The following is a 26,700-nucleotide window of genomic DNA, read 5'->3' as shown; positions in this document are numbered from 1 at the left end:
TGCTGATGGTAATGCTTGATAACAGCCATCAATGAAACCATCTGTAGCTGACTGATCTAACAAACAAAGATGGATGTAAAAATGTAGGTCTCAACTATGCTATTTTTACATCTGAACTCAACCAGTTCTATCTTATGTTGTCATATGAGAATGATATTATCTGGTTTGGCCTGTGAGATTGTGTGGTGATTTGAACTGAACCTAATTTATGAAATGTCCAATACTTCTAGTTTATACACGTGATAGGTTTCAGTTTGGTTACGCGTTCAGCTCTAGTGCCACCAAAGGCCTCATTACAGTCACTGAAATAGGCTATAACATGGATACAATTGCTCAGAACAGAATGAGCGACAGAGAAGTCATTGCTGTACTGGTACAGTAGCAAGAATGATAGGTGTATAAAAAGTGAATGTATAATTGCTAGGTATTTATCACTGAAACTAACCAGACATCTTGTCTAGTTTACTCAGAATTGATTTTGTCTTCTGTCATTCTTATTCCTCCCTAACTGTCTCGTTTGGAACTGTTTCCATGCTTTGGCTCCTTTGAAAACGGTAACCCCTCCTAATCTGCTTTATTTTGATCTATCTGTGAAACAACCACAAAGAACGACAGACTGACTAGACTGTTATGTTTTAAATCACTATCTTTCAGTCGTCACCATAATCTCCCTACTATAGATGGCTCATTAGAACTGAGGTAGCATTTTGCATTTGAATCTAACTTAACCTAACTACAGCGCCTTGCAAAAGTATTCACCCCCTTGGTGTTTTTCCTATTTTGTTGCATTACAACCTGTAATTTATATGGATTTTTATCTGGATTTCATGTAATGGACATACACAAAATAGTCCAAATTGGTGAAGTGAAATGAAAAAAATAATTTGTTTCAAAAAATTATAAAAATTATAAACGGAAACGTGCTGCGTGCATATGTATTCAACCCCTTTGCTATGATTCCCCTAAATAAGATCTGGTGCAACCAATTCCCTTCAGAAGTCACATAATTAGTTAGATTGCATACAGGTGGACTTTATTTAAGTGTCACATAATCTGTCACATGATCTCAGTATATATACACCTATTCTGAAAGGCCCCAGAGTCTGCAACACCACTAAGCAAGGGCCACCAAGCAAGCATCACTATGAAGACCAAGGAGCTCTCCAAACAGGTCAGGGACAAAGTTGTGGAGAAGTACAGATCAGGGTTGGGTTATAAAAAATATCAGAAACTTTGAACATCCCACAGAGCATTATTAAAAAATGGAAAGAATATGGCACCACAACAAACCTGCCAAGGAGGGCCGCCCACCAAAACTCACAGACCAGGCAAGGAGGGCATTAATCAGAGAGGCAACAAAGAGACCAAAGATAACCCTGAAGGATCTGCAAAGCTCCACAGCGAAGATTGGAGTATCTGTCCATAGGACCACTTTAAGGCGTACACGCCACAGAGCTGGGCTTTACGAAAAAGTTGCAAGAAAAAGATAAGCAAACATGTTTGGTGTTTGCCAAAAGGCATGTGGGAGACACCCCAAACGTATGGAAGAAGGTACTATGGTCCAGATGAGACTAAAATGTAGTTTTTGGCCATCAAGGAAAACGCTATGTCTGGCGCAAACCCAACACCTCTCATCACCCCGAGACACCATCCCCACAGTGAAGCATGGTGGTGGCAGCGTCATGCTGTGGGGATGTTTTTCATCGGCAGGGACTGGGAAACTGGTCAGAATTGAAGGAATGATGGATGGCGCTAAATACAGGGAAATTCTTGAGGGAAACCTGTTTCAGTCTTCCAGAGATTTGAGACTGGGACGGAGGTTCACCTTCCAGCAGGACAATGACCCTAAGCATACCGCTAAAGCAACACTCGAGTGGTTTTAGGGGAAACATTTAAATATCTTGGAATGGCCTAGTCAAAGCCCAGACCTCAATCCAATTGAGAATCTGTGGTATGACTTAAAGATTGTTGTACATCAGCAGAACCCATCCAACTTGAAGGAGCTGGAGCAGTTTTGCCTTGAAGAATGGGAAAACATCCCAGTGGCTAGATGCACCAAGCTTATAGAGACATACCCCAAGAGACTTGCAGCTGTAATTGCTGCAGAAGGTGGCTCCTCAAACTATTGACTTTGGGGGGGATGAATAGTTATGCACGCTCAAGTTTTCTGTTTATTTGTCTTATTTCTTGTTTGTTTCACAATAAAAAATATTTTGCACCTTCAAAGTCGTAGACATGTTGTGTAAATCAAATGATACAAACCCCCCAAAAATCAATTTAATTCCAGGTTGTAAGGCAACAAAATAGGAAAAATGCCAAGGGGGTGAATATTTTTGCAAGCCACTGTAACAGTGTGCTCTGCTAACAAAACAACAGACATCATTTAGACCAAAGGCAATAGCCATTACTGTTTCACTTTCACTGCTGACTAAGCAACTAAATGGGGTGTAGAGCAGCCTCCGAAAACATTCTGTCTAGAATAATGAATGACAGATGATGCTATCTCCTTCAATTTCCTTTCCTTTCCATGTGTTTACGAGAGGTCTCAGCTGCTCTATTTGTCTGTCTGTCTGTCTGTCTCTTTCTCTCTCTCTTACTGCTTGTATTCATTTATGACTGTTTTATTTCCTGCTTTTTATCAATTTGAGTAGTATTTACCCAAATGAAATAAATGCCCAATGCTCCTTTTCTGTCTCATTTATGTAAAAAGCACTCATATGCTTTGGAACTGGACCAAGTAGGTTAACTGGGTATGTGTACTACTAGTTTTTCTTGTCAATACAGTCTTTATAAAGCACAATGTTTTGCTCAGTGATAGTTAGCCACCTTCCTTCAGAAGTCTGAGAGAGCTCCCAGACATCAGGTGTACAACAACCCCTTCTCTCTCGCTCTAGTCTCTCTATTTTCTCTATTCACTTCCTGTTTACTACTTCCTGTTTACTGTATCATGTGACCTACATGTTGCCTCAGGTGACAGTATCATTTCTATCAGACTTTCCCTGATGTTGATATACAGTATATTCTATATCTCTGTGTTCCAAGTCAATGGGGATTGGCAAGGGGAGTCTCATGTGCCATTGTTGCATAATGAGGCTCAGTGTTTGAATATTTGAGCCAATCGGTTGTGTTGAGGTGAATGTAGAATTGCTAGGTGTTTATCACTGAAGCTCAAATCTGTCAACCCTTTGACAGTTCATCCTATACCATCAGCCTTAAACAGGTTTTTGGTTCATGAGACCTCTCCTGTCAATCGCCACATACAGGGGAATTATTGTTTCTCTCCCTTGCTGACAATTCATCAGCGCTCAGACAACTTGTGTATTTGGGAGGTTGCTCGCTCAATATTGTTCATTTTGGATACCAAACCTTTCTGGGAGATCATAGATCCAACAGAAGCTAGATAATACTGTAGTATCTCTATGGTTAGCACATGTGCAGCAGCAACTTGGGTCTTTTCTGTCTCTTCTATTTTTACATCTCGGTTTGTCCTTCTGATTCTGTCTGTAGTTTTCTTGTCCAGGGTAAATTTATATCGGCTAACACACAAAAAAACAGTGATATAAATGTTGAAACTAAATAGGACCACACACAACATTTAGTAACATTGGTATTTTAAAGGGACCCAAGCCATTTTGAATGCGAGTGCCGCATTTAATTTCCCCTTTGTATTGATATTGATATGTTCAGTACCACCCTCCCCAAGGCTCACTGTACTATTCAATTTACAAGGCTTTAAATTCACCAAGAATCACCCTTTTATTCTGCCTTAATAACAATCGCCTTGTACTAACATGGGGCACTGTAACGACCCTGGTGCATTGCTGAGCCCAAAAGGAATATGTAAGAAGTGAAAGAGGCCACAATGTGCTTTCTGAGACGGATTCAATAGCTTTCGTAAACCACAATGGGTATTGTTCTCTTGTTGAATAATATATTTTCCAAAATGTGACTGGGGTCCCTTTAAATTTACTGACTCTATTAGTTGTTCATTCTAGCAGTGACTGCCCCACCCTCAGCTTCCCTCTTTCCAACACTCATCCGCTCTATCTGTCCATCCGTGTTCTGTCCATCTGTGTTGTGTGTGACACATCTTTCTCGCCCTCCGTTGTCCGGACATGCTCTTCTCCCTTCTTCTCGTCTGTCATATGCCAGCTCTGCCTGCTCTTCCTTCTCTCCATCCATCCCTCCATCCCTTCTTCCTTCCTTTCCTCTAGCAATTCTATCTTAACAATGGATTTCATTTTGTTTCATGAATCACTCTATTCACTTACCCAATCTTTACCCACCTCTCCCTTTTGATGCAACCATGGCTGCATTCGAACAAGCGAAAAAGACGGCAAATCATTTTAGTTTTTAGATTCATTTTTTAACCTTTAGTTTGATTTTGATTTTAAGTGTTGGTTTTGTTTGTCCATTTTCTTTAGCTTTTTTGTCGGTTTGTTGGTTTGTTTACCTTCTCCTCCTTAGTCTCTGGAAGAAGTTCGTAGCATTGATACTAAAAGAGGTTCATTGTCTTTTTCCCATTTCGCTGCGGAGAACATTCCTTTTCTCCTTGTTTTCTTTTTTCTTCCTTTCCTTTTTTTGTTGATATTGCATACGTGTCACTGATTGAAATGGAAGGTAGGTAACGCTCTGCCTTGGCACGTGGTCTTTCTTTATGCAGAAATGAGAATGTCAGAAGCACCCTCTATCTTGATGTCAATGTTTCTTTGTCTCTCTTTCTATGATTTAACCACCAGGGAACTTTAGCTTTAGGAAGTTTATTTTATCGTTCCTTTTTTCTGTTATATTTTGCTTTTAAGATTTGGATTATAGTTTATCCTTTTTTCTCTATCCTTCTTAGATGTTCATACTGAATTCAGTCCAGTATCCCACCCTATATATATATATATCAAGAAGGCCCATTTCTTTGTATACTTCTTTCTGTTTTGGTAGAATGCATTTATTCCTGTTTGTCCAGCATCTCTCTGTTCACTTGGTGAAATAGTAACGTTTGTCTTATGATTTGATCATATTTATTTCCTTGATGGCTGTTTCTAACAACTGTCATCATCTGCGTCAGTGGTTGTGTTTGTTTTATATCTACAGCTCAGTCTTTTGTTTGTTTTGTGGAGAAGGTTTTAATATTCTTGTTGTTTTCAATGAAGAGTCCCTGTTTTAGTCATAGTTCAGCGGTCAGCGTTTACAGGGGAGAAGGTTAATGCATGCAGGAGAACTCGCTGTGTTTTGATATTTACCTGCTTTGACATTTGATCTGCCTTTATATCCCGGAGACACACACAGCCATGCAATTGCTCCACAAAAAAACATCTGCACTCCCAATACTTTGTGAAACCCCTTGCCCTGTGTACACTGCTATTACAGAATATTCCTGCGTCCTAGTTCAATGTCCTCAGCATACCTTATCTCTCAACATCGTCCACTTGCTTAAAAGCCTCCTACTGAAGTTGATCTACCAAACACATTTGTGTTTAAAATGAAGCTGTAGTTTTAAGAATCCCATCAATAAATGTCTAGAAGTACACAATATTTGCAGAGGTTCTGTTCTCACAGAGGACTGCTGCTTTTGCTCGAGTTAAATTCAACAGTACAGATTTTTTCATATGAATGGATATTATTAAAACAGAGAACTAAAACAGAGATCTCAACAGAGCCAATTAAAATGTCATATGCCTGAAGCTTACAGGGGATGCGCAACCCAACACTGACAAGAAATGCCTTGGTTTGAACAAACTGTAACCTAAAATACAGTACCTGGGAGTTGAACTCCTAAACGTAACTCTCTGGAAGCCCTAAACTTAAAGGTAGACTCAGCAAGATGACATTGCTACGAGCACCACCACAGATATTGAGATGAGCGAGATGAAAGACTTTGCTCTCACACAGTCACACACAGTATCTGCGCATGTGTACAGGTTCGCTTCACACCAAAACCTCAGAAGTTGAGCCTCTCGCTCCAACGCTCTTAGTTGTTGCAGAAATTGGTCCACTATGCTGTTTACTTTCTGCGTCTATGTCATATCGCTGAGACTACTTTTAACTCAATGGTCATTCACACAGACTGTCTGCCCTGCCCTCTGGTGGAGTGGGCTGGGCAGGAGAATTAATGATCTGGAAGACATAGCTACTCTCAGTGTGAGAGGTTCCCTGAACATTGTGGTGTGTTCCTTCCTCTTTTTCTTTTTGATTTAATTTCAGTTGATTTCCATGCATTGTCTGATGCCTCACTCAGCCAGGGAAGGGTTTTGTGTCTTTTTCTCTTGCATTTTGTGAAATCTAATGATGCACTTATGTTGCCCCACTTTTCCCTTTTCTTCATACCTTACCTACTAAAGGAGGGAATGCCACTTTATTGGTAAGTGGATGTTAACCAAAAGGGAGTTAAACAAGAGTAACAATAAAAAAATTACAAAAAATGGGTCGCTGTTCACATCTCAGCAATTGTCTACTACAGGGGAAAAAAATCCACAAAGAGAAAATTATTGAGTAGCAGACGATTAGTTTTTCTGATTCGATTTGACTCTATAATTGTTCCTTGACTATTTTATTTTGTTCCTTCCATTTCTGTGATGTTCTGTCAAGTTGTCTACTCTTTTTTTTCATATTTGTTTTTTAACCATTACTAAAACTTGAAGAAGTCCTCCTTTTCTACTCTACAAAGTCTGTAGCTCTATACTCTCTTTTCTCTCTGCTCTTTAACTTAATTTGGGTCATAATACAAATAAAAAAATCCCTTTCTCTTCTAGTTTTTTTCCGTTTATTTTCGGGATTATGATTTCTTCGACTCATTATGTTTTTGCATGCCAAGTATTGCATGCGCTGCACCATAGAGGACTGTCTATAAGCCATATCGAGAAAAAACCTAGATCTTTTCTTTTAGATGTTGACCCTCTTTTGCCAAGTACACCGTAGCGCTCAAACACTCCACTGTGACAAACTCTAAGGCCCTTTTTCTATTTTTTCCCCTTCTTTTTTTTTTTTTCTTTTGTTGGTTATCATTTCTCTACAGAAGCTGAGAATGCTGACTGCTGCTACTCCGGGAGATCAGTCGACCATGATGCAGCCTCAGCTGAGAGGAGGAGAGCACAAGACCCACAATGCCCTTTACAGGACCCCAGGAGGAGGTTCTGCAATCCAGGCTGGAGAGGCCCTACAAGGAGAGGAAAGGCAGACGATAGGGTCGTCGGGCAGACGGGGAGGTCACAGAGGTCACAGAGCTCATGGGAAGAGCTCCCATTCGCCAGCTCACAGCAGTGACTCCGCCCACTCTCAACGTAACCTGCATCCTCACAGAGGAAAAAGCTCTCACCGGAAGAAGTAAGCAGAGAGATTCGACCTTCCATACTGACATAACCTTTACCTGTTCTGTCCTTCAATCAACTAAATATAATATATTTATAAATCCCTTTTTATATCAGCAGTTGTCACAGTGCTTATACAGAAACCCAGCCTAAAACCCCAGAGAGCAAGCAATGCATATGTGGAAGCACGGTGGCTAGGAAAAACACCTTAGAAAGGCAGAAACCTATGAAGAACCCTAGAGAGGAACCAGTCTCTGAGGGGTGGCCAGTCCTCTAATCCAGGTGAAGATTATAAGAGTACATTAAGGCCAGATTGGTCTGGGACAAGTTCTAGGACAAGGTCTTCGCTCCTTCTTTTATGTCCATTGTGTTTGGTGCTTGGTTTGCTGTCCAGGGCACAGTCCTGTGCACTTCCCTCTCCACTCTCATTATCCTGGCTTGTGCTATCCTAAAATATGCTAATTAGAATGAAAACAGGCTGATCGCTTTGAGAACTAAACATCCTGTTTGGTGATCTTCTAATGTGGCACGTCACAAAAAAATTAGTGATGCATTTATTTGCCTCACTCTCCCATTTCATCATACATTACCTACTAAAGGTATCCAACAATCCTGACCCCTATCTTTCCTCTGTTATCAATAATCAATTGATACTCATTTATCCATCTACCTCAAGGACTAAAGGGGGCCACTCGTCCAAGCGGCACCACCATGGGGTTCGGGGACAGGCACATCACCAGAGCCAGTCTGGCTCCCCGGGGCGGCACCGCCACACATCTGGGTCAGGCAGGAAGAAGAGTGAGTCTCGGGGGCGCGGTAGCTTTGGGGTCCGACAGCGTAGCAGCTCCTGGAGCTCCGGACGCTCTTCATCACGCTCCGGCTCCAGAGAGAGAGGCCCCAGCAAGGCCAAGTCCCCCCACCCCCATGCCAGACAGAACAACTCCAGGTGACCGCTTACGGAAGGGTTACTTATTGGTCTATGAAGGATGGTTAACCTACCACCAAGAGGGGCCACTGGCTTTCCTGCTTACCTGACCCGGAAGGCCAGATAACACTAGTTTTGGATTAACTAGAAACTTTTGCAACTGTTCTTGCTATCCAGTGATTTATTTAGACACAAACATTACTTTTCTCATATATTCATTTTTTCTTTCCAGTACATGACAATTTGATGCGTATATTTTCCTTTCTCCACTAGGGAGAGAGACAGCCCTCACCACTCTGATGCTGACCGTGCTCGCCGTCGCTCCAGGAGCTATTCTCCCATCAGGAAGAGGAGACGAGACTCTCCCAGCTTCATGGAGGCTCGCAGGATCACCAGGTAACATAGGCTCTATCTAACCATGCTCCCTCAGTGAAAGCAGAATACAAGTGTAACACTGACATCTATGAGAGAGTTTGTCAAGGTTTCTCCCTCTCAGGTTTTCTTTCTCAACAATTTTATTGTGAATCCTCAGCATAATTACTGTAAATGTGGGGTGCTTATATGTTCTCTAATCTGACATGCCATAGTATTTAGTGTATGTGTAAATGTGAGTGTCTGTTGTATAGTACCATCCAAGTGGAACTCAACACGTTATATTATTTCAGGTGAAATGTATTTATATCACAGAAGTGTACGACCTTTATCACCGATTGAATTTGCCACAGCTGAGTTATGCCACACTGTAGCAATAATATGATTCCATTGTATTTCCCAGAATGTGTGTGTAGTGGTTTCCCATAAAATGCAGGTGAAATGTTCTGTGACACTTCTCTCTCACTCCTCCTGTACGAAGGAAGGTTCCCCCGTCTCTCCCCCCCCCCCCCGAAGCCAAGACAACGGAATACTGCTGAGCTGCAGGCTAGGTTACCGTGGTAACAGTTGCCGTGCAGCATGACTCCCCTAGTCCTCCTTGCTGAAGCCTTGTGAAGCAGTTAACCAACCGAACAGACTTCCCTAGAGTAACGCTGCTCCCTCCCCTTTCCTCTCGATCTCCCTCTTTCTATCCATCTTTCTTCTTGTAAATCCACGTACACCAGCACTAGACAAACAGTCACTGATGTGCACTAATTCTGTAACACACGTTTTTGATAAAGGCGCTATCAAGGTTCGTCAAACGATGTCTGTCTGTAAACCAGAAATTGTGGTTCTATATAAATTCTTTGGGATTCTGTATTTATGATCCACAACTACCACATTTTTTTTGCAAAACATCCCCATAGGTAGTGAGCACCTTGATAGCGCTGACGTCCTGCCTCTAGATTAACTCTCCTGATTCCTGGGTGATGGCTAACCTTCAGATGATTTCCTGTCTTTTTGCGGCTAACAGCTCTCAATTTACCGACAGCAACCTCTGTGGGCACTTAAGTTGCACCTTGAGGGTGCTCACTAACAAGGCAATCTCAATGCTCCTAACCCTTTTGAAATGTGTGTATGTGTGTGTGTGTGTGTGTGTGTGTGTGTGTGTGTGTGTGTGTGTGTGTGTGTGTGTGTGTGTGTGTGTGTGTGTGTGTGTGTGTGTGTGTGTGTGTGCTTGCGGACTCCTACTAACTAACACATGGAGCCGCTCTCTTTCAGCACTTCTCAATTTGACTGCCGCACCGAATAACTACTATGCCACATTTCTGGCCTGCCCCTTGAAGACAGCTGACCCAGACCCTTTTGGTTGACCTCTATTATGATCCAAACATGACCCTCTCATGATCTTTTTATGTGATTATAACATTTGACGAAGTATAGTTGAAGTACAAAATATTTTGGGAATCAGAAAAGCATATGATAATATTGCAAACCTACAGTATTCCCATTGGAGTGTACTGTACAATGCAGAGGCATGCCAAAAGAGCAGCTCTCAGATCAGCTGTCAGAGTGGTGGTCCTCCTCACACTAACTGGTCACAAGCTTTTTATACACTGTATAACCTTCTATCCCTCTATCGTCTCCTCTCCTCAGCGCTCGGAAGCGGCCTATCCCGTACTACCGTCCAAGCCCCTCCTCCTCCAGCTCCATGTCTAGCCCCTCCCACTCGGAGAGGAGTCGCAGCCATGACAGCTACAGCAGCTACAGCCGCAGTCACAGCCGCACCAGGAGCCACAGCCGCTCCCGCAGCCGCAACCACAGCTACTACAGTCGCAGCAGCTACGAGAGCCCCGGCTTCTGAGGAGAGAGAGACAGAGAAAGAAAGGGTGGGGGGAGAAAGAGAGCGAGCGAGGGGGTTAGAGAGAGAAACAGAGAGGGAAATAGAGAGAAAGATAAGATAAATGATGTTATGTATTCTTATGTCCCTGAATGGTTCAAACACGGCCAGACCTCTGGTCCATTTTTACCCTCGGTCTCCATCTCTGTATACTTCACGTTAACCCGCGTTAACCCGCAAGTATGGGTGGCTGCTGCCCATTATGGCGACCGGAGTATGGGCATTGGGTGAAAAGAAAGCGAATAATCTAATTGGGCAGATTTGTTGCCACTCAAGACCGTTTTGCGTGGCTGATTGGGCTGCACGATGAGTCAACCAGTGCACCGGTGTTGTATCAACATGCCTGCTGACTTGAAGTGCTTCCTACTGGGTATCACGGTCGTGTCGCTGGCGGTATCTTACGTGGAAATTTTTTCACTAACGTGATTTTATTTCAAGTAGTATAGCAGCCTTCACAAGAAATAGCTAATATTGATAACCATCTAGATGTCACCTTGATACAGTCTACTACTCAATGGGAAGGGCATGAACGTCAAGAACACCGCGACACCACTACCTAGTAGGCAATATCAGGGTGACAGTCACAGTAAGCACACGTGTACAACGCATGAAGCAACAGTACACCCATCATCAATACCTTTAATCTAAAATAAACAATCGTCAGTTTTCTAACTGAAAATGTACAATTATTTGTGTAAAACTAACAGTGAAATACAACTCAGACTCAAGCAGAAGTCCAAACTCTCGCGGTATGGTAGGTCAGTGTACGGCAGTTGCGGGTAAGAAACGGAACCAAAAAAAAACGGCTCAGTCAAAACATTCTAACCTATAGCAGAGCGATTTCGACACACCCACTCCTTTCCACACGCCCACTACTTTCCTTTCGACACACCCACTCCTTTCCACACGCCCACTACTTTCCTTTCGACACACCCACTCCTTTCCACACGCCGACTACTTTCCTTTCAACACACCCACTCCTTTCCACACGCCCACTACTTTCCTTTCGACACACCCACTCCTTTCCACACGCCCACTACTTTCCTTTCGACACACCCACTCCTTTCCACACGCCCACTACTTTCCTTTCGACACACCCAGTCCTTTCCACACGCCCACTACTTTCCTTTCGACACCCCCACTCGCCCATACTCCGGTCGCTTTATTGCTACCCCTTTCTCTTAACCCGAGCCTGGATCAATGGAAGGAAGAGGGAGGTTTTTAATATTATAGCACATTCATTTGAAATATCGATTTTTTTTTTTTCACAGGTGGGAAGAAGGAAGAAAAAAAAAATAGATATTTCAAATGAATGTGCTATAATATTAAATGCAACACACTGGCAATTATTTAAAATAAAATTTCTCGGATCATGGTTTTAGAAAATAAATGATAAAGCCTAAAGAACAAGTCTGTTAGCACTTTCTCCATAATCTTCCACGGAGCAAAAGTAACCAGAAAATAAAGTTGTTATTTTATTTGATATATTCTAGCATTGGGACACTTCATGAGTTTGTGGAAGAAGAGGAAAATAAGAGACACAAATGGAAAAGAAGTCAAATTAAATCAAACAGTACTGGGCCATTTTTTCTCCAATGTCATTACATCATTTCCCCAAAGACACTAATGCTCTATTTTAGGAACTTGAGAGATCAAGAGAAGCGATAAAGAACAAAACAAAAGTCGGCTGACAATTTAGCACACAGAAGGGAACTGATATATGTTTTGCTTAAAGGTTGTAGCATATATGTCAGGATATATAAATGATTCTAAACTGTAAGTTCTGGCTTGTAAACTATGCACTGTATATTCCATGTGATTTTGAAGAGGCTTGTTATTTGATGGTGACTTAGTATGATGATGCACCAGGAAGGAGGAAGGCTGCTGCTTGTACCAGAGAGCCCTGCTGGCTGCCACTACAGGTCCCAGGGTGCATCTGTCACGGACACTACAGTACTACAGGTCCCAGGGTGCATCTGTCCCTGTCACTAAAGTACTACAGCTCCCAGGGTGAATCTGTCATCTCTCCGCCCATTCTGATCTGTATTGTATGTGACATACCGGACCTGTAATTACACACAAAGGCAAGAAGGGATATAAAAAACAATGTATTATGATGTACTTTTCCTCTCTTCCCTATTCCACTATTTATTGTGTTCAAACTATTAAAGCTGCAATATGTACATTTTGGGGCGGCCTGACCAAATACACATAGAAATGTGAGTTATAGATCTGTCATTCTCATTGAAAGCTTGTCTAAGAACCAGTAGATCTGTTCTATGTGCGCTATTTCTATTATTCCCGTTCTTAGGTTTCGTTTTTGCATCTTTTACTTTCGGTTTGTACACCAGCTTCAAACGGCTGAAAATACAATGTTTTGGGTTATTGACAATATATTTCACAGCGGTTTAGCTGTTACAATGATTCTCTACACTATGCATTGCGTGTTTTGTCACATAAACTGAAATTAGTCGAACTATTAGAATTTCTGCATACTGCACCTTTAATGTAGATACTACTGTACCTCTTCTGCAATGACCAATGAGGTGAAGTCGCTCTGTAAAGATGCCCTTTCTTAAGATACTTCAGAAACCTTCTGCAAAAGCATCCATGTATTCTTGTGGTTCTATATTTTATCCACAGCTCTTTATTACATTATTTATTCCAATTATCTATTAAGTTATTTATTGTTTATTTATTTGATTATTTATTTGTTTTGTCTCATCAAATGTTTTTAAAGTAATTTGAAGAATCGTGTCATTGAGATACTAATATATCATGGGAGAATTGCTGCAAATGTATGTATTCTCATCTTTGAATATACAGTATGCCCATTGATGTTTTAACCCAAATCCTTTTTATTTGTGATGAAAGCTTCTGCTTCCTTTAAGAATAGGGGAGGGAGCTGAGTTGGCGGTAGCTTGTTTCTATGGCGGTGTTCCCTTACCTGATGTATTTTATAATGCTCTTACACAGGGTTCATTACAGTAATGGAACAGTCCACAGAGACCATGTATTAAAAGTTTGTGTTGATGCAATCTGTTATTCTTCTGCCTGTCTGTTTCCTGGTGCAGGGGATACATAGTTAAAGTTACGTAGAGGGGCTGTTACTCTGCAGGGCTCCAAAGGTCCACTTCTACCAACTCCTTCTGTCCAAAACGTTGATCAGGCCTGGATTATCTCCCTCCAGACATAGACGTGTTGATTGGGCTAGTTTGTTGTTGGTCTAACCAATCACATTGCCCCTACTGTAACAGGCTGGCCCTATCCCCTGCACCCTGCTTCTACCAGAGGTGTCCTAGTAACTGGCTCTGACCTGGCATGAGGTCTCAGACAGAGGGTCTACTCATTTTGCAAGCCGGTGGTCAGCTAAACTACGTACGCAGCAAATGCCCCTGCTTTCAAAACGCTGGAACCCAGACACAGGTAGTCCCACAAGAAGCCCATCATGTACCCTGCCTCAGTTTATTACTCTGTGCTGATAGGACAGCTGCTGGTGATGATGCAATCAGGGAACCCCTTCAGTCTTCCTTCCCATTCGTCAAGCCTCCTGTCACTCATGCAGTGTTACATTAAAAATGTAACCAGAGTTACTGTAACCTAGTATGATATTAAACAAAACCTGTTCCGATATTAAGAGTACAGCGCTAAACCTTTGGATTGTATAAAAGTAATTTAGTTGTAGTGTAAAAGTTATTATACAGGACAATAAATATAAACCAAAAATGAGCTACTTGTGTTGTCTTTCGATAGATACTCTTTTTGACATGGGAATAACATGTTGTCACTGAGGTCTACACGATGTTCATACTGTAATATGTGCATGTGCTATTTGTAGGTACCACCAACAGAGGTTACTAATGTAAATGTTTACTTTATTTCATAGTGATACTGGAAACCTCTGGCCTGAGAGAAAAGGACTGAAATATTCTGTAACCTGGTGTACTTTTCCAACTCCCTGTTTATCTTTCCTCCCAAGTCCATAAATTCAACCTATGTTATGTAACCTGTGAATATATGATGAATACAGGCAGCATCGCTCCCAGGAAATTACAACGTTATTGTTGTATCTGTCTGAGTCTGAGGCACAGTCTGATGAATGAATGAAAATGCATTAACCTTAACCTGAACCACAACCATAACCCTAGGCTCTGTACTTTTGATCTATACAACAACAGGTATCGTTTGACATGAGTTGGCAAATAAAAAAAAGCCAGCTCATGTATGTTCAACCATGCACTGCACTCTTGAGTCCGAGTTAAACCTGTGTGCTTGATTTATCTTGCCTGGCAAATGAAGTGTGTACTTTTGGAACTATTCCATTGGTTTCATTGTGCCAAACCAAATACACATTGAGAATTTCAAATATTTGGACTGTGCATTCAACTCAGTCTAGTCTGAGTTAATGTGATGGAATATTGACTCCCATCCAGTGCTGCTCTTTGGAAGAGACACAAGGCAATATTACCCCCTCAATAAAACCCTCAAATAAGATGGATGAACTGTCAAGTTAGTGGTAGTGCTGATTCAGCAAAGACGAATACCTAGCTGTGCAGTACAGTATGCCAACGACCCATCCCATCCCTAGGTCCATGAGTTTATGGAAATAGTACAGTAACATGTAGACCCATAGTGATGTAAAGACTGCCAGGCTCACACAAGTATGAGGTCCACCCAAGCAGTAGCTCCAATTTTACACAGTAAATCAAGGCGACATTTAAGAGTTAAACATTTAAGAGTTAAATTGACTATACTGGAGTTATTTTAACTCAACAGAGTGATACTCTCCCCAGAGTTAGTGTTGATAACTGGAGTTGATTGGGACTGAGTACTTTTAACCAATAAGAGTAACCAGAGACAGAGAGTTAAATCTATGGCAGATGTCATATAGAGATTGGATGTCACATTGCAAGCTACCATAATGTGACACGTTAAGAAATATGCAAATGAAACTTAAACACCATTATACCTCAAATGGGACCATATTAACCCCAAATTAGCGCTGCATTTGACTCCATAGGAGTTGAATTAGCTCTTGCGATTTTACTGTGAGAGTAAACAATTAACTCTAGAACACTGATCAACACTACAGGGAGTTTAAAAAGGAAAAGTTATTTTCAATTAATACTGTACAGAGTGAAACGCAATGATGCAGAGTTAAATATCAAGACTAAATTGAGAGAATGCAACTCAGAAAAAATGACTGTTGCCAGAGTACATTTTACTATTTTTAGACTGGGACTAAAATGTTATCTGTGGCATAATTCTATTTTCTTCAATCAGACGTGGCGCTGCATCTCTGATGTTACCTGTACAGGAGCAGTATTGATACCATGGACTAAATGGACATTAGTCCTAACATTTATCCACATTTTCTGAAATCAATATAATGTAAGCTGAGCATTAAAAGGTGCATACCAAAACCAAGTCCTTGTTCAAGATTGGTAAAAAATAATTATTGGAGCCAAAATAGCACAGGGCATAGAGACAGCAGTGGAACAGATGTGAAACTAAACAGGGTGTCCATGAGATTAGTGGGATGCCATTCTGTAGGTGACTTTGCTATCAGAAATAGGAAGGAGATATAGGATCTACATCAGTATCAACCCCTGTCTAAATAAGCTCTGGTTCCATGCCTCTATATCAGGAGTAACTCATATCACACCAAATACCTCCATGTTTGTGTGCAGTCTCTGTGTGTTTTCGCGGGTTTGTGGGTGTGTACTTTATGCAAGCATGCTTGAGTGTGGGTGTGTGTTGTCAGTGGTGTCTGTGTTGTGTTTTGCTTGTCCGAGCTCCTAGGATTATAGTGTGCATTCTAATAGCACGTATGTGGCTGGTTGGCTTGTCACATAATGCCCTGTCCTCTACCAGCCTGTGTGTTAGAAACAGCATACTTATGTCTCCCCTCTATGCAGGGGGGCTCTAGTTCTGCTGAGCAGGGCTGTCTGCTTTACAACAGACTCTCAGATTCCTCTAGCCCTGTGTCATGGCTAGGATGGGCTCAGAGGGGGATTACAATTGGGAGGAAGGGCGGAGGAGGGGGTGAAACGGAGTGCTGGGCAGTTGTTAGAGGGGTAGTGGGGTAAAGGGGAGGGCCTTTGCACTGGTGTGGCACACCCCGTCATTGTCCCCAGGCTTTGGGAGTTGCAGATAGCATATGAACACGTCATATGCCATGACAATTTTAGGGGGAATAAGAGGAAATTAGCCTTAAAACTGCTAAATGTTATCTCCGCCTCATGGCAAAATGTGTAGAATAGCAGGAAATGACCTCTAAAACAGTAACATTTTCTCTCTAAGCCTCATGGCAAGTATGTAAAATAGCATGAGATTAGCTATAAAATCCCAGCGAAACTGCTCTACGCCACTGCCTTGGACATGGATTCCATTTTAGTGCTACGTCTGCCACGAATAGACCTAGTTCATTCTATAAATATCTGTCCTGGGAGGGGGAGGCAGATGGGGTGTGAAGGGAGGGTCAGTGACAGTGTTGACTAAAAGTGGGCGGTGGCTGTGTGTATAAAAGCCCTCTGCCGAGGAGCAGACGGTACTTTCGGTGGAAGTTTGAGAGACACCAACCAAAGGCATCTACAGCCAGCCAGCTTCACAGCTCTACTACTGCAACAGTACTAGTCCTCTTCTTCCAGAAAACATGACAGAGAGACGCATCCCCTTCAGCCTGCTCCGCACCCCTAGCTGGGACCCCTACAGGGACTGGTACCAGGGCAACCGACTCTTCGACCAGTCCTTCGGTATGCCTGCCCACGCAGAGGGGTTACCCTCCTTCTCCAGCACCCACTGGCCTGGATACATGCGCCCCGCCCTCGGCCACGACCTGTCCTCTGCCGGCTTCATGTCCTCTATGATGCCCCACCAGCAGAGTGCAATGATGCCCTTAGTCCCAATGATGCCCCAAGCCCCAATGATGGTCCAGGCCCCCATGATGGCCCAGGCTGGGGCAGCATCGTACGCCCGCGCCCTCTCCCGCCAGCTCAGCACTGGCATGTCTGAGATCAAGCAGACCCAGGAAGCCTGGAAGGTCACTCTGGACGTCAACCACTTCTCCCCTGAAGAGTTGGTGGTCAGGACCAAGGATGGCGTGGTAGAGATCACTGGTAATAAACTCATATCTCTATCTGGCTTTGGCTCTGTCTTTGTTTCTGGCTCTGTGTCTGGCTTTGGCTCTGTCTCTAGCGCTGTCTCTGTCTGTATCTTTCTCTCTCTATAGTTGTGTTTACACAGGCAGCACAATTTAACTAAATTCTCTCACTAATTGGTCGTTTGACCAATATGATCATCGCTGAAAAAGAACTGATGAGAAAATATCTGATGTGATTGGTCAAACGATCAGAATTAGGCTGCTTCTGTCTCACTGGCTCTGTCTCTGTCTGTCTCTTTCTTTCTGTGTGTGTCTCTGGCTCTTGCTTTGTCTCTGGCTCTCCCTTTCTCTGTATCTGTCTCTTTCTCTCCCTGTGTCTATGTGTCTGTCTCTGTAGACAAAATCAGTATAACTTTGTAGCTACCACAGTACATTCAATTGACTTCATAATATGCAGAATTTGTTTATGTGCATCAAAACATTTTATTTTATTAGAATGAATACAGCATCTGTGTCTAGTGGAGCTGGTTTCTGTTTTGCATCTCTTAGCATCATAATGTTTTATTTAACCTTTATTTAACCAGGTTAGTCTCGTTGAGATAAAAATAAATTTTTCAAGAGAGACCTGGACCTGGACCTAATGAGTTTTAGTGGGTATATGTTACACATGCATTTAACGATGAATGAGGCACATGAGATGTCTCACTTACTAAATACTACTAAGCACACTGTAGTGTTTCACTTGTCATAGTAAGTGAGTTGTTGCTGTGACATGGAGGACAGTGAGAGTAACACTTGTTGTAGCCCTGTGTTGATTGTTTTATGTGAAGGGCTTAGCCCAAAGTCACATCACATAACATCACAATATATTACACAGCCATGGTCTTTGTAGACCTGAGGGTGGGAGGGAGGGGAAGATGGACAGAGGGAGAGAGGGGTTGGGGGCTGCTGGAACAGAGCCCATAGATTCCTGATTCATTATTCACATTACAACAACAGAGATATGTATTGAACTGTACACTAGTGGAAGTAGACCATTACAACAACAGAGATATGTATTGAACTGTACACTAGTGGAAGAAGACCATTACAACAACAGAGATATGTATTGAACTGTACACTAGTGGAAGTAGACCATTACAACAACAGAGATATGTATTGAACTGTACACTAGTGGAAGCAGACCATTACAACAACAGAGATATGTATTGAACTGTACACTAGTGGAAGTAGACCATTACAACAGAGATATGTATTGAACTGTACACTAGTGGAAGTAGACCATTACAACAACAGAGATATGTATTGAACTGTACACTAGTGGAAGAAGACCATTACAACAACAGAGATATGTATTGAACTGTACACTAGTGGAAGTAGACCATTACAACAACAGAGATATGTATTGAACTGTACACTAGTGGAAGTAGACCATTACAACAACAGAGATATGTATTGAACTGTACACTAGTGGAAGTAGACCATTACAACAACAGAGATATGTATTGAACTGTACACTAGTGGAAGAAGACCATTACAACAACATCAAGTGGGTTTAACGTTATGTCCAAACCCATTTTATTGTGTTACATATGCTAGTTTTGAGTAGACTATTACAACAATAACATTGTTTTATAGTGGGGACTTGGGCAGTATGTCCAAACTGTAAGCTAGACTTACAATAAGTCGCCTAGTGGTTAAGAGCGTTGGGCCAGTAATTGAAAGGTTGCTGGTTTGAATCTCTGAAGCCGACTAGGTAAAACATCTGTGCCCTTGAGCAAGGTACTTAACCCTAGTTGCTCCCGTAAGTCGCTCTGGATAAGAGTGTCTGCTAAATGAATAAAATGTAATAAGGACCCTGTATTGTATGGTGAAGTATAACATACCCTGTTAGGGTTAGGGTGTACAAACTGTAGATTGGACTTAAAATAACACTTTTTCATCTTGACATTGAATATCTTCCCTTACTTACTTGTTGGTTAGTCTGGAGCAGAAAGCACTTTCAAGGACCTGTATTAATAATGTCGGAGAATAGTTAATGGTATCATCAAATCCATGAGAGAACCCAGACCCTCTCTGGTGCCATATCCACTCAGAGAGAGAGAGAGAGAGAGAGAGAGAGAGGGAGGGAGAGAGAGCGATGGAGAGAGAGAGAGAAAGAGAGAGAGAAAGAGAGAGAGAGAGAAAGAGAGATAGAAAGAGAGAGAGAGAGAAAGAGAGAGAGAGAGAAAGAGAGAGAGAGAGAGAGAAAGAGAGAGAGAGGAGGAAATTTATCCGTGACTCACTCTCGCTGTGTCTCTGATCTGCTACTTTAAATGGGCTGCTGGTCCAGTTCCAGAGCATATTCTTGTTCTCTCCTCCTCTAGCGGCAGACGGTTATGATCAACAAAGCTCTGACACTGGGAATGAACACTGCATCCTTGTATAGTTGCTTATAACACTTGCACACTTCTCATGTTCCTATCAAAGCTGAGAAAGTGGTGTGGCTGTTTATCAGTGTTGTAGTCCTGCAGGAAAGGGGACTGGTCCCTGTGGCAAACTCCTATTATCAGATCAGCTGTTGTCATAACATAATCATAACAAAAAGATATGCTGTCAGTATTTCAAGCCTGGCATGTGTATTTGTAGGGACCTGGTGAGAGACATAGAGATATATACCAGTTGGCACATACACTCAGTGGACAGTTTATTAGGTTCAAGGAAATGGATTGCTCCTACTGACAATGAGTCACGTGGCTGTGGCTTGCTATATAAAGCAAGCAGACAGCAGGGGCGAAAATCTGATATGAACTTTGGAGGGGACAATTACATTACATTTTCTCAAGAGCAATTCCTGAGGGGGACACCAAAAGTAGTGCTGTAACACATAGCCTATGTTTAATATGGTAAATGTATATTGAGGAACCAAAGAAATAAGGTGTTTGCCGTACTCCTAATTACCGGTACCCAAAACTACACAACTAATCACAACAGCAATACCATTGCCTTTAACAAATCTTAGTTCAGTCACCAGTTTAAGTTGAGAGTGGGGGTATCCATGGCATTTTCCAAATATGTTCCTATTTTACAAGTAAAAAAAATTGAGAACCTTTCATAATGTTGCCAAACAAAGACTCAACAAACTTACCTGAGACTCCCTGTCTCTGCCAGTCTGTCCCTGCATATCTGTCCCCAACTCTGCTGTCTGTGTGCCATCTGTTGCCTGCTCTGCCTAATGACATCATTGTGAAACATTTCCATTAGAATTTCATTTCTTTCTTATGAACATTTTATCAACTAGTCTTTGAGATATTAGGCTACTAGGGTTCTTACTTTGCGTTTTGGTGTACTGAAAAATGCTCTGATGTCCGTCTTTTTTCTGCCATTTTTCTACCTGGTTGGCTACACACACAATATGTAGGTTATTTACAGTAGGAGATGGGCATCTATCATCTTATCTTCTATCATTCTATATGGGCTTCGATCTAAAAGGTAGCTAGCAAATGTGAAACGGATTGCAGTGACAAGAGTTGACAGCTGTATGAGTTCACCATTTACACAACATATGCTGCAACCTTTTGTAATTTTAATCGTTTGTTTCATATTGGCTGGCTTCTAACAATAGCTGAATTTGCAAAGCTAGCGAGCACCAATTCAGTGGTGTTTGCTATAATCTTTGCTACCCGGGTTAAATAAAGGTGAAATAAAATATATAAATAAAAGTTCCCTTGCGACAATTTAGCTTTTGCAACGAGACCATTAAATATATTTAAAACAATGGTAGAAGAGAGTGTAGTTCTGTTCAGTTTATCGCTAACCTTATCACAGCACTAACTTACATGCATGCTGATCTTGGAATAAACTGACGATAGCAAAGATTCCATCTTTGACGAGGCCACATAAATGGAATAGGTACTAGCTAGCTTAATAGTTAATATTTGCGCGCTAGCTCTGCATATTCAGCTAGTGTGTGTGCGCGATTGACTGGATTAACCTCACGTCAGTTACGTAGCAAGCTAAGGAACTGGCAGTGGATCAAACCATTGTGAGGCAAAGGGTGAGGGGGTCGCAATCTTTTGAAACTTAAAAACGCGCTATTAAGTGTCTATAATCAGCACAATTGCTTTCATTGCGTATTATTAAATTATTTAAATTACATAGTTATGTTTCAGTGATATATTGGGGGGGACAAATCATATTTTTCCCAGGATGGGGGGGTCGTGTCCCCCCCCCCGTCCCCCCCGTGATTTCCGCCCCTGGCAGACAGGCATCGAGGCATTCAGTTACTGTTCACTGAATGTTAGAATGGGCAAAATGAATGACCTAAGCGACTTTCAATGTGGTATGATCATCGGTGCCAGGCACGCTGGAAAACGGTCGCCCTCCTGGGTGTCACGGCTGTTTGAATGATCGGACCAACGCGCAGCATGGTTGTGGTTCCACATAGTTATTAAATGTGAAACTGAATGCAATACACTTAAATACTTGAAAATACAAAAGCAACATACCGTGATGCAGAGAGGAAAACACACTACTCGAAAGATAATCACCCACAAAAACAGGTGGGACAAACATCAACTTAAATAGGACCTCCAATTAGAGACAACGACAACCGGCTGTCTCTAATTGGAGGTCATGCCAAACAAAAACCATCATAGAAATACAAAACTAGAAACTGAACATAGAAATAGAAAAACAGACAAACACCCCCTGTCACGCTCTGACCTACTCTACCATAGAAAATAACAACTTACTATGGCCAGGACGTGACACTGGGCTTTTCACGCACGTCAGTGTCTAGGGTTTACCGAGAATGGTACAACAAACAAAAAACATACAGTCAGCGGCAGTCCTGTGGGCGAAAACAGCTCATTGATGAGAGAGGTCAAAGGAGAATGGCAAGAATTGTGCAAGTTAAGAAGCACAATACAACAGTGGTGTGCAGAATAGCATCAAGGAATGCACAACTCAATCCTTGTCACGGATGGGCAATTGCAGCAGACGACCACACCGGGTTCCACTCATATCAGCTAAAAACAAGAAGAAGAAGCTCCAGTGGGCACTCGATCACCAATACTGGACAATTGAGGAGTGGAAAAACATTGCCTGGTCCAATGGATCCCGGTTCCTGTTGGGTCATGTAGAGTCAGGATGGCAGAGTCAGGATTTGGCTTAAGCAGCATGAGTCCATGGACCCATTCTGCCTGGTGTTAACGGTACAGGCTTGTGGTGGTTGTGTACTGGTGTGGGGAATGTTCTTCTGTCATACGTTACGTCCCTTGATACCAACTGAGCAACGATTGAAAAACACAGCGTATCTGAACATTATTGCTGACCAAACCCAATAGAGCATCTTTGGGATGAGATGGAATGGGCATTTCGCAGCATGAATGTACTGCCGTCCAATCTGCAGCAACTGCGGGATGCCATCATGTCAGCATGGACCAACATCCCTGTGGAATGTTTCCGACACCTTGTAGAATCCATGCCTCAAAGAATTCAGGGTGTTCTGGATGCTAAGGGGTGTCTGACCCGGTACTAGATGGTGTGCCTAATAAATTGGCTACTGAGTGTACATCACACAGGTAACATGCTAGGGAACATGTCAAAGGGGACATGCATGTACAGTACAGACACCAGGCAGGGGGACAGGGACAGGGACATGACATCTATTCTCAGCCCCTTGTCCAACAGAAAATAAGGTTTTCCTAAAAAAACGCTCCCTTGATAGTGTTGAAGTATCAAGGAAGCTTGTGTTTTTGCACAAAATAACATTTATACACAGTGGTCATGGCACATGAAGTGACTGCAGTCCCCAGTGTGAGACAGGGCTAAGACTGACCCGTGTGTGTTTTGTGTCCACAGGCAAGCATGAGGAGAGGAAGGACGAGCATGGATTTGTGTCCAGATGCTTCACTAGGAAATACACGTAAGTAACACAACGTCATTGTCAATATTGACACATCATTGCCAATGTTAATAACGATGATACAACTCACAGTGACACTCCTATCAACGAACCTGGCAGACTGTGCAACAAATGAATAACTCATTGTTGCACAACCCGTCGTAGCAATTTTGTCACCATGCTGAAAAAGGCATCATAAAAATGTGTGTAGTGTCTCTGTCAATGACTGGCCAAAATAATGTCTCTCCCTGATTTCATCAACAAAAGTATATTTTCAGTGGAGGGTTGTTTAAAGCTATTTCAAAGCTATTCCTAAATCTTCTGCTACAGAAATTGGTTGGTTATTGTCACAGGGGTCGTTGAATGGAGACCAAGGCGCATCGTGTTGAGTGCTCATCTTCTTTATTTAACGTATAAAGTGAACACTTAAACAAAAATGAACAAAATGACACACGACAGTTCCGTAAGGTAACATTGACTATACGAAAAACAACCACCCACAAACCCAAAGGAAAAAACAGGCTGCCTAAGTATGGCTTCCAATCAGAGACAACAAAAGACACCTGACTCTGATTGGAAACCATACTCGGCCACACATAGAAAATGAACATAGAAAATGAAAACTAGAACAAATCCCCATGAAACAAACCAACCCCAAAACACACAAAAACAACAACCCCTGCCACGCCCTGACTATACTACAATGACAAATGATCCCTTTTACTGGTCAGGACGTGACAGTTATGCTACTTCATGGCAGCTTTTGTCAGCTTTCCGTCATATTCTGCATGCTCCAGGATTAGTCCAGACGCCAGTGATACTGTTATCATGGGTCTGGTCCTGTGAGCCTCTTTTGGTTGATTGGTCAAGCCTGCAGAGGGTTGAGTGTAGCGGAAGGCTGAGCAAAGCAATACCGGCGGCGACTGACTGTGTTTGTACAGCCAGCCGTCCTCCCTCTGAGCTGAGCTGCATGGGTCTCTGTATCGCCATCCATGGGCCACTACATATACCATGACTCTGACAATCAACACTGCCCCACCGGCAGGCTGGAAAGCTTATAATAAATGAAGGTTCTATCAAATTACATTTCAAGAAAATTAAGATGTCTCAGTAAAGTATTTTATAGGCAGCATCCAAATAGAAGCCTTCCTTACTTGCTTAGGCTCATACTCCCCCTGGAGCATAAGCCATCGATAACAGCTTTCCAGCGTGTCTGGTCTTGTACAGTAACGACTGTGCTGTTATCTCTCATCCCTGCATCCAGACTGCCCCCTAGTGCTGAAGCTGAATTTATACACCAGTGATTCTGAATAAAGTTGATATCAAATTACATTAAAGATACTGTATATTGCGAGATAAAAGCACTGTCTGCCTCAGTAAAGTATTTTTGTACTCTATAGTAGCCTGACTGTAATGTTACCTTCCCTCACTGGTCCAGACTTCCCCCTATGGCTGACGCTGAGAAGGTGACGTCCACCTTGTCTCCTGAGGGAGTGCTGACCGTGGAGACTACTCTGAACAGGCAGGCCATCAAGGCTGCAGAGATCTCCATCCCTGTCACCATGGGCAGCAGCAAGACCAAGCCCTACGACATGACGACGAGGAAGGGAAGTGGCAATGGGCACCATTATGATGAGCATCATGAAGAGAAGGAAGAAGAGGAGTGAAACTCCAAACATAAACACACTCACACACACATAGTAGACACAGATGAAATGGTTAGACAGAAAGAGGGAAGATAGGCAAAACTGTGATAATTCCACACGTATTGTATAGTTACAGTAGGCTCTGGAAATGCATCTATGATGTTATACGTTTCACGTGTGCTCACACTAACACCACTTGCCTGCTCTATTCCACACTGCAGTAATTACTATCTGCATTTGAGTCAAGCAACAACAACAAAAACAGTTACACACACACATACACACACAATCCTCATTCCTATTATGCGCTTGCTAGGAACTGAAAACGATTAGATCTGCAAACAGTGACTGCAGCCCTGCTGTTGCATCATCATTCTGTGCTTGCTGCCTCTCTCTCTCTCTCTCTCTCTCTCTCTCTCGCTCTCTCTCTCTCTCTCTCTCTCTCGCGCTCTCTCTCTCTCTCTCTCTCTCTCTCTCTCTCTCTCTCTCTCTCTCTCTCTCTCTCTCTCTCTCTCTCCTTACAGACATTAACACAGCCAAGAAGAGCCAGGACACCAGTGATTCTGTAGCCTAGTCCTAGATAATTTTGTTGACAATGGAATTGGAAAGACTGCACATACTGATCTGGACCAGGCTAGTGATACACACAGAACACCAAAGAACCAATGGGCCAGCACAGCACAGAAATTCTATTCATTCTTTTTCTATGATTTCACCATCCTCTGACTGTTACTGGCCAATCACTGTTGTTAAAATATGGTATTTAATACTGGTCTGTACTGTAGTTGCATTTGGAAAGCTGTACCCACGTATAATGGTGAGTAAAGAAAAATCCTAATAGCTTGGGCCTCCTTTATCTGTTATCTCTTCTATTTAGGTAAGATGCGATCTGAGTGATGTAGCACAATTATTAACATGTTGTTTTGAATAATATGATATCAATTATGTCATATTTGTTTGTGGCGGTGGCATCAGTAGCATCTGACAATCTACCATGTGTTAGTCTGAAGATAAATACTGTAGAGAGAACGAGCGAAAGGAGCGATAGATATCAGGTAGATAGATGGCCAGACCGGAGATTGAGCAACACTGCTGTAAATCACATCCCAATACACATGATGGGGTGTGATGATCACTGACTGTGTCACACTTTGTCACACACCTGTTTCCATGGTTGCAGGTACAGTAGAGGACTCACACGAAGTGCTGATCAGACCACTATGGAGAAACCCAGGACTGGCATTAGAAAAGGATATTGTGAGAGGAAGTGTTAAAATCCCTACCGTCACTGTTCCTACATGGTTATACCATGCCTTAGTACACACACACACACACACACACACACACACACATACTGTCCCCTCCAGCAGCATGCTATTACCTAATGCCATCTACTGAAGTTCCTGTGTATAACTCAAAATGTCAGTCTATGCTATAGATTTGCCATTCTGACATTTTCCCTGCGAGGCTGAATTAACTTACTACTACAGTTGTTTGGTTTTCTCCAACCTTCATTGCAGTTGGAAAGGTCTGTCTGAGTTGGAGGTGTAGTAGAAAGAGGCTAGTTGTTGTTTATTTCCAACTT

General features: G+C 42.3%; 2 protein-coding genes across 2 annotated transcripts in view; both read left to right on the top strand.

Moving 5' to 3' along the window:
* LOC106567404 (uncharacterized) overlaps positions 1 to 14,209 on the top strand; it is a 170,929-nt gene extending 156,720 nt beyond the window's left edge. The window contains exons 11-14 of the mRNA XM_014136599.3: positions 7,010 to 7,317; positions 7,978 to 8,247; positions 8,500 to 8,622; positions 10,237 to 14,209. Coding sequence (XP_013992074.1) covers positions 7,010 to 7,317; positions 7,978 to 8,247; positions 8,500 to 8,622; positions 10,237 to 10,444 — 909 coding nt within the window. The 3' untranslated portion in view covers positions 10,445 to 14,209. The remainder of the gene's footprint in view (positions 1 to 7,009; positions 7,318 to 7,977; positions 8,248 to 8,499; positions 8,623 to 10,236) is intronic.
* A 2,814-nt stretch (positions 14,210 to 17,023) lies between these two features.
* Positions 17,024 to 25,955, top strand: LOC106567403 (heat shock protein beta-1). Its single transcript, XM_014136598.3, has 3 exons — positions 17,024 to 17,598; positions 23,427 to 23,490; positions 24,908 to 25,955. The coding sequence occupies exons 1-3, from the start codon at positions 17,136 to 17,138 to the stop codon at positions 25,134 to 25,136; spliced, it is 756 nt and encodes a 251-aa protein (XP_013992073.1). The 5' UTR covers positions 17,024 to 17,135; the 3' UTR covers positions 25,137 to 25,955.
* The last annotated feature ends 745 nt before the right edge of the window (positions 25,956 to 26,700 follow it).

The sequence above is a fragment of the Salmo salar genome, chromosome 13 (genome assembly GCF_965601325.2).
Source record: "Salmo salar chromosome 13, fSalSal1, whole genome shotgun sequence".
Taxonomy (NCBI): domain Eukaryota; kingdom Metazoa; phylum Chordata; class Actinopteri; order Salmoniformes; family Salmonidae; genus Salmo; species Salmo salar.
Note: the sequence above shows the minus strand (reverse complement) of the source record. Positions and strands in the feature narration are given on the sequence as shown.

Bases quoted from the DNA above. Each gene is read 5' to 3' on its own strand.
- LOC106567403 (XM_014136598.3), top strand. From the start codon at position 17,136: ATGACAGAGAGACGCATCCCCTTCAGCCTGCTCCGCACCCCTAGCTGG. The intron at 17,599-23,426 runs GTAATAAACTCA...TTGTGTCCACAG, and splicing joins TGGCGTGGTAGAGATCACTG to GCAAGCATGAGGAGAGGAAG. The intron at 23,491-24,907 runs GTAAGTAACACA...TCACTGGTCCAG, and splicing joins TGCTTCACTAGGAAATACAC to ACTTCCCCCTATGGCTGACG.